The sequence below is a fragment of the Leptinotarsa decemlineata genome, unplaced genomic scaffold (genome assembly GCF_025532065.1).
Source record: "Leptinotarsa decemlineata unplaced genomic scaffold, Ldec_3_MD MMD2_tig00026282_RagTag_RagTag, whole genome shotgun sequence".
Lineage (NCBI taxonomy): Eukaryota > Metazoa > Arthropoda > Insecta > Coleoptera > Chrysomelidae > Leptinotarsa > Leptinotarsa decemlineata.
Window position 1 is genome coordinate 20,872,736 of NW_027412668.1, and position 13,696 is coordinate 20,886,431.

A 13,696-nucleotide genomic window follows, 5' to 3' on the forward strand; every position below is an offset into this window, starting at 1 on the left:
AACGTATTCAAAAAAACACGTGAAATTTCCACTTGACAATTCAAAAAATCAAGGTTTTGTGAACTCCGAAGTAAAAAACTCACATTCAAGTGTTTTTTAATACGTTATGGGTAAAGCATTGTTTCCGTAGGTCAGTCCCTATTAAATAAAAAGTTTGACCCAGGAACTCATCAATTATGGGAGCAGAAGATGTTATCACTGAAAATTGAATGAATCAAACTGAATTGGCCAATTGGTAGGAATCATCGGTAGTCTAAGCTAACTGACCGACTGCAGAGCTCGTGATACTGGTCATAATAATTAATCAGTCTATCATTTTTTTCAAGTGATCTTACCGCACTGCACATATTAGGAGGACTCAAATGTCCGAAAAGCGTAATTGATGTTCCTATTTTCAATATTAGTTTATTAAGTGACAGATTAGAGTGGTTGATGAGTTAAAAAATCCTATGAATAAACAATAATTAAACAGTCTATCATTTTTTTCAAGTGATCTTATCGCACTGCACATATTAGGAGGACTCAAATGTCCGAAAAGCGTAATTGATGTTCCTATTTTCAATATTAGTTTATTAAGTGACAGATTAGAGTGGTTGAGGAGTTAAAAAATCCTATGAATAATGGCATCTTCGACTTGAGTTACTTACAGTGTCGATCGATTTATAATTTTTAACCTGGCTGTAGACCTTTTGTATTTTTAAATTGTTCATTTCTTTGACCCTATTGGAATAACAGGGTTGACACTAATGCTCCAAAACTTTGCCAAAATGTCTATGTCCGAGTATACTGTAGCTCACTGTAGCTTTCTATGGATGAAAGAACTTTCAAAATCGGTAAAGTAGCATGTTCGTCGTAGCATCATCGCCGTGATTGACCTTCGTTCCCTAGCTACTCGTGGGACCTTTATGGACAGAGTAAACTTGAAAATTTTTTCTGACGCTAAGTCTATAGAGGAGATGGATGTCGAGCTTACGACTCCAACTGACCTCCCTATAAACTTAGATCAGAAGCGAGTCTACAGAGGAGATGGATGTCGGGTTTACGACTCCAACTGATCTTTCTGTAAAATTTCATTCAGAAGCGAGTCTTCAGAGGAGTTAGTTGGAGTTTACGACTCCAACTAACCTCCCTGTAAATTTGGTTCAGGAGCGAGTCTACAGAGGAGATGGATGTCGAGTTTACGACTCAAACTGACCTCCCTGTAAATTTAGTTCAGGAGCAAGTCTACAGAGGAGATTGATGTCGAGTTTACGACTCCAACTGACCTCCTTGTAAATTTAATCCAGGAGCGAGTCTACAGAGGAGATGGATGTCGAGTTTACGACTCCAAGTGACTTCCCTGTAAATTTAGTTCAGGAGCGAGTCCACAGAGGAGATGGATATCGAGTATACGACTCCAACGGACCTCTCTGTAAATTTAGTTCAGGAGCGAGTCTACAGAGGAGATTGATGTCGAGTTTACGACTCCAACTGACCTCCTTGTAAATTTACTCCAGGAGCGAGTCTACAGAGGAGTTAGATGTCGAGTCACTCCAAGTGACTTCCCTGTGAATTTAGTTCAAGAGCGAGTCTACAGAGGAGATGGTTGTCGAGTTTACGACTGCAACTGACGTCCCTGTAAATTTAATTCAGGAGCAAGTCTCCAGAGGAAATAGATGTCGAGTTTACGACTCCAACGGACCTCCCTGTAAATTTAGTTCAGGAGCGAGTCTACAGAGGAGATGAAGTTCCTAATAATTTTTAGAATGTGAGAAAAAAAGCTTCTCCAAAGAAAATCTTTTTACAAAATCAACAATTTTTTGAGTCGAAGTAACAGAAGATTCTTACAGAAATACTTGAAGGATTTCATATTCCTTTCCCGACTCTCACAATATTTTTGGAATATATTAACAACGTACCTGAGTAGTGTAAACGTTAACAATTAAACAATCTTCAGAAGAGCTTCCAAATCTACGCGGTTGTGGACAATGCATTCCATCCTTTGTGGCATCATATATTCCTTCCCATTTTTCAACAGGTACGGGTGGCTGAAAAAAAAATGTGTCATGATTTGGCTGTTATGTACTTGTGATGCATAGTTTGGAATCTTTGGTGTATTTATGAATATTACTAGAGATTTTTCCCAATACCAAACCGTTATTTCAACACCTCGACACGTGTTTCGATCACCAACTGATCATCTTCAAGAGAAAGATTAAACTCTTCCTCTTCTTCAGTAATATCTATTGGTTGTTAATATCACTGTCAACTACACCAAATGGTGAAATTTTGAATAGGCGATTTTTAAAAACCATTTTTGTGTACTTATGTATTTTGATGTGTGGATTCCGAAAGAAAAAATTGGCGCTCTTTTCAGCTTTTTTTGCACAACAGAAAATATATAAAAAAAACAAAAGTATCACCTTCACATCCTATTTCACCTCCTTTGTCACTTTTCAGTTCAATGATTAACATTTTTCCTACAAAAATCTTCATCGATTGACTATGCTGCTTTTTCGAACATTACACTAGTATATAACCTTGGAGAAGAAAGTTTTTGGCTTTCTACTTATCCATCTTCATACGAAGAAATGTGTAAATCTTCCAAAGAAAGAAAGGAAACAATCAATTTGAAGATGTGTAGATCAAGCGAAGAAGTAACTGGCAGACCCAAACTGAAAGAAAAAGCCTCCTCGAAACAGCTGCTTTCATATAAACATTGAATTATAAGAAAGAAAAATACTTTTGAAACAAATAGTTTTATATGAACACTGACCTATACAAATAAACACTTTTCTCTGTTTGTATTCCAAATATTCGTTATGGAATCGAATCAGATATCATTAATACACAGTATTAATACACGAATACTACACAATACAGTAAATGAAAGTGGTGAAATTTTACTGTCATCCTCACTGATAGACATCCGACGTTTCGACGTAAGATATTTGCTTTATCGGCTTGGCTCTTCAGTACCAAATCTGGATAAAATTATAAAAAACACACTAAATTCATCCATAAAATTACGACTATATGTCACGAATGTCTACTCATCTCATCTACTCATGTCATCGATGACAGTACGTAATGACATTCATTCGCTTATTTGATCAAATCTCAGCCATAGGAATCTTGTTTAAATTAAAAGGGGTATATTTTAAGGATAGATTGAATTTTAGGGTAAATATACCGCTTTCAATTTATATAACCTCAAATTGTAGTGACGTCGCCACAAAACGAATCCAGTGTTATATTGAATTTTTCATAGGAAAAAGTTGATTATCAAAGTGGAAAGTGGCAAAGGAGATATGATAAGAAATAAGGGAGAGCACTGATGTTTGCCTTTCAGTTTCGTAATTTACATATCAAGATATGTAAGTATACACTTTTTTTTCAAAATTAGATATGCAGCGTATCCAAAATTTTACTCACCTAGTGAATGGATCTTGATTCTTGTAGATATCAGAATGAAAATGTTATATTTCAATAAAACTCAATTATTTTGAAACTAACATTGTTTTATTGCATACCTACTCGTATTTTTGTCGAAAGTAGAGGTTGAATAATTTCAGTAATATTGGTTCTTTCAAAAGTTTTCTTCCTTTTGATGTCATGTTTTTTAATAGGTCCATATCTCAATAAATATTTATACTACTGGTATGTGATGATCGATACAGAATTTGGTACTGTTTAAAAAAATCTGTTTAAAATTTATTTTTCCGTTAATCAGCTGTTGCACCCCTACGAACGACAATTCTCAGAAGTCGAAACTTGTGCGAGTTAAGGACTAACGAGGTCTTACCTTTTAACGTGTGATTCCTAACACGGGTTGGACAATAGAAAGTGAAAATCGATCGTTCTGCCTGGGGCTTGAACCAGCGACCAACACGGCAGCCGATTTGAGTGAGTGAAAAAAGCACCCACGTCGAACCGACCGGCTACCGTCCGCCTATATATTGATGCTGTTGATTTTTTTCCAAATATTTTCCGCTTATAACTATATCCTTGAGCGGTTTTCAGCCAATTTCATACAAAACGCTGCCAAAACAGCCTGAAAAATCAACCAGCGATTTGACAATGCTAGTGTTAATAAACGCACTGTTCGACGCTGCATTGCGAAATTCAGTTCTGGAGACTTCAGTTTCGTAGTCTAATTAACAAGTTCAAAAACATTAAAAATAGAGACAAAGGTCCTAAAAATATGAGCTATAGCTCATTCGATTCGGAATCACCTATAGAAAAATGTTTTTGAAGGATTTTGGTGCAGGTAAAAAATTGCAATTGTTATTAACAAAATAATATTAAAAAAAATGGTATTAAGTTTTTCGTTAATAACTCAAAAAATATTGATATTCAAGAATTTTGAAAAAAGCTCGATGAATACCAGGAAATTTCCGATAAAAAAGTCTCGACTCTCGAAACTCTATCTCCATTATTTATGATTTTAATTTGACGTTGAAAATTGGGTTCCGCGCGGCTGTTACGGCATAAACGCGCTGCCGCTAAAGAGAGTTTATCAAAAGAAATATTTTTTTTTTGTAATATAAAATGTCATTTCAACAATTTGAAAAAAATCTAATATCTTCTTAACACTTGAATGAATCGAGTCCCGTAGAAAAAAAAGTTTTATCACCATTTTTCAAAAAGTTATTCAATTGTTGACTAACAAATTTTTTCCCAATCTCCGTTGGCATAAATATTGGGATAAAAGGTATAAATAATTGGCCTATAAATTTTAAACATCATGGAGCCCTTTTGATATATATACTCCATACGATCCTGCGATGAAAGTTGATGAAAATTCATTAATTTGTCAATTATGATTTTTTATAACTATTGCAAAATGAAATATCTAAAAATTGTTGATGAAAATTTTGTTTTCAATTGATATTTAGCTATGTCTGTTTTCACATCAATTCAATGTTTCAATGTTTATATATATATATATATATATATATATATATATATATATATATATATATATATATATCATTATATGTCATTATCAAGGTGTGCTGTTACGTGTTCAGAAGTTTTGTTGACCTTGCTCAACTCACTTCTTACTATAATGGTAAAATGGTATTCGTTACGTGTTCAGAGGTAGAGTAGTCCATAAACCCTCTACTACCTACTATTTAAATGTTGTTGAGTTCTACCTGAGTTCTTCTTCTTCTTAGTTGACCTCATCTCCCCGTTAAGGTATCGAATATGAAATCTGAAGCTTTCACGGATAGGAATATGCTGAACTGGTTTTTCCGGGTATATGATCCGTGTATGTGATATTATCTCTAATTTCACCGACGTTTCGACAAAATCTCATTTGTCATTATCAAGGTGTGCTGTTACGTGTTCAGAAGTTTTGTTGACCTTGCTCAACTCACTTCTTACTATAATGGTAAAATGGTATTCGTTACGTGTTCAGAGGTAGCGTGTTCAGATTTCATATTCGATACCTTAACGGGGAGATGAGGTCAACTAAGAAGAAGAAGAACTCAGGTAAAACTCAACAACATTTAAATAGTAGGTAGTAGAGGGTTTATGGACTACTCTACCTCTGAACACGTAACGAATACCATTTTACCATTATAGTAAGAAGTGAGTTGAGCAAGGTCAACAAAACTTCTCAACACGTAACAGCACACCTTGATAATGACAAATGAGATTTTGTCGAAACGTCGGTGAAATTAGAGATAATATCACATACACGGATCATATACCCGGAAAAACCAGTTCAGCATATTCCTATCCGTGAAAGATTCAGATATCATATTCGATACCTTAACGGGGAGATGAGGTCAACTAAGAAGAAGAAGAACTCAGGTAAAACTCAACAACATTTAAATAGTAGGTAGTAGAGGGTTTATGGACTACTCTACCTCTGAACACGTAACGAATACCATTTTACCATTATAGTAAGAAGTGAGTTGAGCAAGGTCAACAAAACTTCTCAACACGTAACAGCACACCTTGATAATGACAAATGAGATTTTGTCGAAACGTCGGTGAAATTAGAGATAATATCACATACACGGATCATATACCCGGAAAAACCAGTTCAGCATATTCCTATCCGTGAAAGATTCAGATATCATATTCGATACCTTAACGGGGAGATGAGGTCAACTAAGAAGAAGAAGAACTCAGGTAAAACTCAACAACATTTAAATAGTAGGTAGTAGAGGGTTTATGGACTACTCTACCTCTGAACACGTAACGAATACCATTTTACCATTATAGTAAGAAGTGAGTTGAGCAAGGTCAACAAAACTTCTGAACACGTAACAGCACACCTTGATAATGACAAATGAGATTTTGTCGAAACGTCGGTGAAATTAGAGATAATATCACATACACGGATCATATACCCGGAAAAACCAGTTCAGCATATTCCTATCCGTGAAAGATTCAGATATCATATTCGATACCTTAACGGGGAGATGAGGTCAACTAAGAAGAAGAAGAACTCAGGTAAAACTCAACAACATTTAAATAGTAGGTAGTAGAGGGTTTATGGACTACTCTACCTCTGAACACGTAACGAATACCATTTTACCATTATAGTAAGAAGTGAGTTGAGCAAGGTCAACAAAACTTCTGAACACGTAACAGCACACCTTGATAATGACAAATGAGATTTTGTCAAAACGTCGGTGAAATTAGAGATAATATCACATACACGCATCATATACCCGGAAAAACCAGTTCAGCATATATATATATATATATATATATATATATATATATATATATATATATATATATATATATATATATATATATATATATATATATACATATATATATATATATTATATAGTTGTTTTTATGATTTTTTTCTGCTTCAGAAGAAATATAACGTGGTCAATATTACTTTATAACAAATTTTCAAACTAATAAACAATGAAATAATAAATAAAAGTGTAAACTATGATTTTCAAAAGCAAAATTATTTCTTAACTGATTATTTAATTATTTAAACAATCGAAATATGAAAAAATCGATTTTAAACAATTAAAAATCAAAATTGAAAAAAAAATGTTCAAATCATTTATCTCTAGACAACAAAATAGCAGATTAGTTAATAAATTTTTATGAACTATTATCGCAGGATCGTATGAAGTGTATATATCAAAAGGGCTCCACGAAATTTAAACTTTATAGGCCAGTTATTTATACCTTTTATCCCATTATTTGGGATTGTTAGTCAACGATTGAATAACTTTTTGAAAAATGGTGATAAAACTTTTTTTTTTACGGGACTCGATTCATTCAAGAGTTAAGAAGATACTAGATTTTTTCAAATTTTCAAAACGACATTTTATATTATAAAAAACTCTCTTTTGCGACAGCGCGCTTATGCCGTAACAGCCGCACGGAACCCTATTCTCAACGTCAAATTAAAAAATAATGGAGATAAAGTATCGGGGAGTCGTGACTTTTTAATCGGAAATTTCATCCTCTTCAACGAGCTTTTTTCAAAATTGTTCATATATTAATATTTTTGAGTTATTAACAATTTGAACGGTCTAGAGAAATTGTCACGTTTCGAGGTCGGTTCTTCCATGCTCTTGCGTAACCAAACGATAGGACAGTAGTTGGACAACGACGAGCCACCCAGGCACTTTCCGAAGGCAAAAACCCATAAAAAACATGGGTAATGTATGGGTAATGCGGATGGTATGATTCACTATAACTTTCTGTAACCGGGCCAGTGTGAGGAAATCGACGAAATGTATCGAAAATTGCGTCTGCAGAATTCGGCACTGATCAACAAAAGACATCTGATTCTGCTCCATGACAATGCTCGTCCACACGTTTAACAAGTCACCGTCCAAAAATTAAACTGCCTCACCCACTATACTTCCCAAGCCTCTTACTAAACGACTTTCATCTTTTCAAACACTCCGATAATTTTCTCACTGGTAAAACCTTCGTTAATCAAGACAAGGCAAAAATGGTCTTCGTCGACTTCATCGAATCCCTAGCACACAATTTTATGCTGACGGAATTGTTCGACTTGTGCTACGTCAGCAAATGTACACTGATACGAATGGTGCATAATTCAATAAAATTGAATGAGAATTCACTGAGCTATTAGAGTTCAGACATTACGAAACAGACGAAACTTCAGGTTTTTATTCTGTTCAAATCTGTCTCTTTAAAATCTGTTTTTTCGTCAATCAGCCGTCGCCCCCCTTCCAGAAGTTGAGAAACTTGTGTGAGCTAAGGACTAACGAGGTCTTACCTTTTAACGTGTGATTCCTAACACGGTTGCAGAATCATCCCAGCATCAATTTAGAAATGCATGCAACTGGCCAATACTTGATGGAAATCCTTATCAAAACTTGCATAGTAGTGATTTCCAAACAAAACTTCTGAATTTTTCATTTACAGGACTTACTAATACGCTATGAATATTATCACAGCAGTTTTCATAGTGAAAATCTCACAATTAACTTCAATAGTATTTTTTTTTTTAATGGAATGGTTATCAGCCAACTGATCAATGAGTTATTGTCATAAAATCACTCTATAAGTGATTTATGTGAGTCTAGAATTGTGTGTCACATGGGTTACTCAGGTGAGCCACAATGTTGATAAATTTGTTAACTCTTCATTTATCTATATCATATCTACACAGTATAAACAATGTCCTATATATTTTTGTTTGCAAATCTATCATGAACCACCTACTACTTCTGAGGGGGTTTACAAACCCTGTTAAGTATTTCTGCTGCTCCAGGTTGTTATACAATAAACCACAATAAATCCATTGCCAAACATTTGCGTTATTTTCATTTTTGAATACTGTTTAAAAAATCTTTCTTGGATCGCCACTGGCCAAATTTCTAATTTATTTTTTTCTTATACCATTTCCATGTACATATTTTTCGAAATTCCGCAATCTCGCAACTGCCATCAATTTCATTGCATTTCAAACATAAATTCGAGTCTTCTACAGTCTGTTGAAGCAGGTGAAAATCCTACTGGGATTTTTTGTCACCTCAGCCGCGCATTTGACTGCGTACAACACGGAAACTTCCTAGACAAACTATTTAAAATTGGTATTAGAGGTATTCAGCATGGATGGTTCGTATCATATGTTTCAAATCGCACCCAGGCTGTCAAGATACAATATTCGAATGAGGATTATAACGAAACTTCCTTTTCCGATCAGTTGAATAATGACATAGGTGTTCTCCAAGGATCAGTTTTGGGCCCAATCCTGTTTATTCTCTATATCAATTAGTTGCCATCTGTTTTGCAAAAGTCACTCACTTATTTGAATGCTGATGATTCTTCCCTCCTATTTAAATCAAAAAATTTGCCTGAATTACAACAAAATATAAATTCTGATCATAACTTGCGAAATTGGTTCAGTGAAAATTCATTATTCTTGGATGCCTCCAAAACGAAATCAGTAGCTTTTCATACTGCCCAAAATATCAACACGGTAGACATTTTAATATTGGAATATCCGGTGTTGAAATAGAAAGAGACAGTATAAAAATTTTAGGGCTTTTTATAGACAGCAATCTCAATTTCCGTCAGCACTGCCATAATCTCACTAAAATACTCAATAGGCAGTGTTATATGGAAAAGAATTCTAGACTACTCTGGTCTACTTTTATATTACCTCGAACAGATACAATCAAGAATTAACTATGGCATCATTGTTTGGGGAAATTTTCCACCTGCACACAATATTTTTGTAACGCAAAAGAGAATTATTGAACCATTGCGAATGCATCACGAACATCATCGTGTAGAACATTATTCAAAAAATTGAAAATTTTGCCTCTACCTGCTCTCTATATTCTGGAAGTTTTGTTGTACATCCATAATAATAAAGAATGTTTCAAACAAAACCAATCTTTCCATGAATATAATACCCGCATCAAAACTTATTTTCACATACCCAAAACAAGTTTATTTCTACGTCTGAACACGTTTGAGATTTTGGGGCTGAGATTACATAATGCACTTCCGGAGTTTTTCAAAATTATAACCAAGGAACAAGTATTCAAACATGAAATAAAACAACTACTTTTTGAAATTAGCCCCTACACAATCGATGAGTTTTTTTCTTATCTACATTAGTAAAAAATGTTTTGTATTATTTTTCAGTTTTGCTGCTTTGTTCACTTGTTTCGATAACTTGTAATATGAATGTGTCTGTTTTATAGTTGTATTTTGAGATATGTATCTGATATGTACTGACTTGTCCAATTGCTTTTTTAGGCTCATTCTGAAGGATCAATAAAATATTATTATTATTATCATTATTATATAACTCATTCCATGTCTCACAGTTTTCGAACCCACCTCATATATTTCGATTGTTGCTTTGTATGCAACGGATCTGACGAAATATTACGGTTTACAATGACTTTCCATACCGCACTCCAATTTATATTTGTAAATTTCCTTTCTATTGAAGGTTTAATTATAACTTTTTTGGAATAATTTTGATGAGTAATTTTTGTGGTCATTATAATATTTTCGTCCCATACCCAGTCAGCTTCTTGAATGAATTCATGATACTTTCTAAGAAAGTTTTGTATTTGAATATTTTCATTTTGAAACATTAACTTTGAGGGATAATATGAGATTCTGACTCCACAGCTTGCCTACGAATGTTGTAAAGTTTTAACAAACAGCGATTTTGTTTCAGTTCAAAATTTGTTATTTTCAGACCTCCTTGTTTAATTGGTAGGTGAAGTTGCTCTCAATCCACCCTATATAGGTGCCCACTCCAAATGTAATTCCCTGTAATCAATTTAATTTTCTACTGAAATTTCATGCTATTCATTTATATCGAGTGGTCCAACGAAAAGTATGCACCTTGCATTTCTCCTTTCTTTGTGACTTAACGCAAAAATCCTCGGACAGGTCTATTTTGCTTTTGACGGGGACACATTTTAGATGTATTTTTCTACCTGTGCCTTCAACCCCCTAGCGAGGGTGAGTAACAACCCTAAAATTTTAAATGGAAAGTGGGGTCATTTGAAAGGGCACAAAATTCTCTTTCCAATGATACCTAATTTGTTGTATTTACTTGAATAGTTATAAAAAAAACAAGAACATTTACTCGATATTTTTGGTGTTAATCAAAATGCGGAAAAAACGGCATTTTTATCACCACTACATTTCTCAATTTCTCTCGTGCGTTTTTTGGTTCAACAAACAACAGCAGATAAGTGTACAAAAAGAATTTAGGCAAACGTTCATTGATTCAGTTCGGTTGCTTTTGAAATTATTTCAACTTTACTGTTAAAATGGTTTATTCCATTCCTGAACGAGTTGAAATTGTTAAACTTTATTATGAACATAAAAGTTGTGCTAGACTTACTGCTCGCTTCTTTAATAACAGTTATCCCGGGAAAAATGTGAATGATTCGTACGTTGCCAAGTTAGTCAAAAAGTTTGTCGATACCGGATCTGTCTGTAATGTGAAACACCAGCCACGGAAACCGATCAGAAATGAAGCAGTGGAAGTCGCTGTTTTGGGACATGTTGAATTGGATCATACTCAAAGTACCCGTCAGCTTGCTGCAGCCTCAGGTGTTTTCCGTTCGTCCATAATACGGATATTAAAAGTCTATAAATTTCATCCGTACAAAATTAAATTAGTACAGGAACTCAATGAAGATGATCCTGATAGAAGGCTGCAATTTTGTGAACAACTGATCCAGCTACTAATTGATGATCCGCACCTATCATTCAACACGTGCTTTTTCGATGAGAGTACATTTTTTTTAATGGAGCTGTGAATAGGCATAATTGCCGTTACTGGGATGATAGTAACCCACACTTATTCCGAGATGTCCATACCCAGTACCCTCAAAAAATCAATGTCTGGTGTGGCATATTAGGTAGTCATATCGTAGGGCCACTTTTCATTCCTGGGAATTTAACTGGTGAGGTCTACCTGAACATGCTTGACGATACAATTGATCCTCTCATAACAGAAATAATTGAAAATGACCAAAATCATAATGATGATCGGCTTCATTTCCAGCAGGATGGAGCACCTCCTCACTATGTTGCTCCGGTAAGAGAGTTTTTAGATGAACGGTTTCCTAAACGGTGGATTGGAAGGAGATGCCCCATCGAATGGCCTGCCAGGTCACCTGATTTATCACCTTTAGACTATTTCCTTTGGGGACACTTGAAAAATAAATGTTTTGCTACGCAGCCCGAGTCCAAAGAAGATCTTCGCCAACGAATTACAGCAGAGTGCAGAAGTATAACACCTGATATGCTACAGAATGTTAGGAATAGATTTGAACAAAATGGGTCACATTTTCAGCACTTGCTGAAGTAGGATTCTACTAAGTCAATTACACATTTCAAAGTACTGGGTTGTAGTTGTTTTCCTTCATAATACCTACATGTTTGAGTGAAATACAACAAATTAGGTATCATTGGAAAGATAATTTTGTGCCCTCTCAAATGATATATCACTCGACCCCACTTTCCATTAAAAATTTTAGGGTTGTTACTCAACCTCGCTAGGGGGTTGAAGGCACAGGTAGGAAAATACATCTGAAATGTGTCCCGCTCAAAAGCAAAATTGACTTGTCCGAGCATTTTTGCGTTAAGTTACAAAAAAAGAAGAAAAGCAAGGTGCATACTTTTCGTTGGACCACTCTGTAGAATACATTATGATACATCAATAACATAACTTTAGATTGCGGATCCTGCAGAAGTATTCGTTGAAATTTGTTTTCCGAAATTGAATTTTTGAAAACAACAAATTTTATTTGTTGCATCACATAGATGAGTCAATGAGTTACGTGAGATATGTGATGAAATTGACCGATACTTGATGAAAATCCATACCTAACGTATTCAAGTAGTTGTCAAGCGAAACATGTCTTGCGGTTTTGTTAACTGTCCAATAAAAATCTCATAAAGTTGTTTCAATTGATTCATTATGAAATATATTTCTCGGCTTCTCGTAATTGTTGAAGATTTGTAATAATGAATCGAATTCGTTAGAGGGTTTAAACAAAAGCATTATGCGTTTTCAAAATAATTCAAATATTTCGATGGAAATATAAACTAACTTGATTGCAAATCACATAAAAAGTTGATAATATTGTTTTCCTATGAAATTCCTTGAAGTAACATCTTTGAAATATATTTCAAAAGATATCACAGAAGTGTAATTGAAAGATATAAAAAATGTCTTCCAAAGACGACTCAATGATCTCTTCCAAAGAAATCATTATTTGTAACAGAAGATATCTATTAGACGTCTCCCAGATATATTCTCGAATACATAAATCGAATACATCTTCAATATATCTGTTAGCACTCCAAAGCATCTTCATGCTATATGGGTGTGCTACCTGTGCTATCTCTTCACCCTATCAGAGAACTGATAGGAGGACTGTGTAAGTAGAACATTAGAACTTGCTTCAAATCGGGAAATACCATTCGTAGCAGCCTCATAAAAATTAAATCACCAAGCGCGGACTGTGACCCTTATACATTTGACGAATACCATGTGAGTGCGGCAAATGATAAGTTCGTTCCAACCAGCGTCAGAAACAGTTTCTGACAGTCAGGATTCTGCGCAGTAATGTGATTGCGTTCCAACGTGAGTTTCCAACCATTAGTAAACTATAAGTTTTCTGTTCCATCCAGGATTCAAACCAGTTCGAAATCTATCAGAATGGTTTGAGGATTATCTTCTAACCATCAA

At 34.6% G+C, this 13,696-nt stretch overlaps 1 protein-coding gene across 1 annotated transcript in view; it reads right to left on the minus strand.

The window, feature by feature from the left end:
• LOC111509262 (esterase E4) overlaps window positions 1–13,696 on the minus strand; it is a 61,540-nt gene that overhangs the window by 23,528 nt on the left and 24,316 nt on the right. The window contains exon 2 of the mRNA XM_074180020.1: window positions 1,899–2,027. Within this exon, the coding sequence (XP_074036121.1) occupies window positions 1,899–2,027 (129 nt within the window). The remainder of the gene's footprint in view (window positions 1–1,898; window positions 2,028–13,696) is intronic.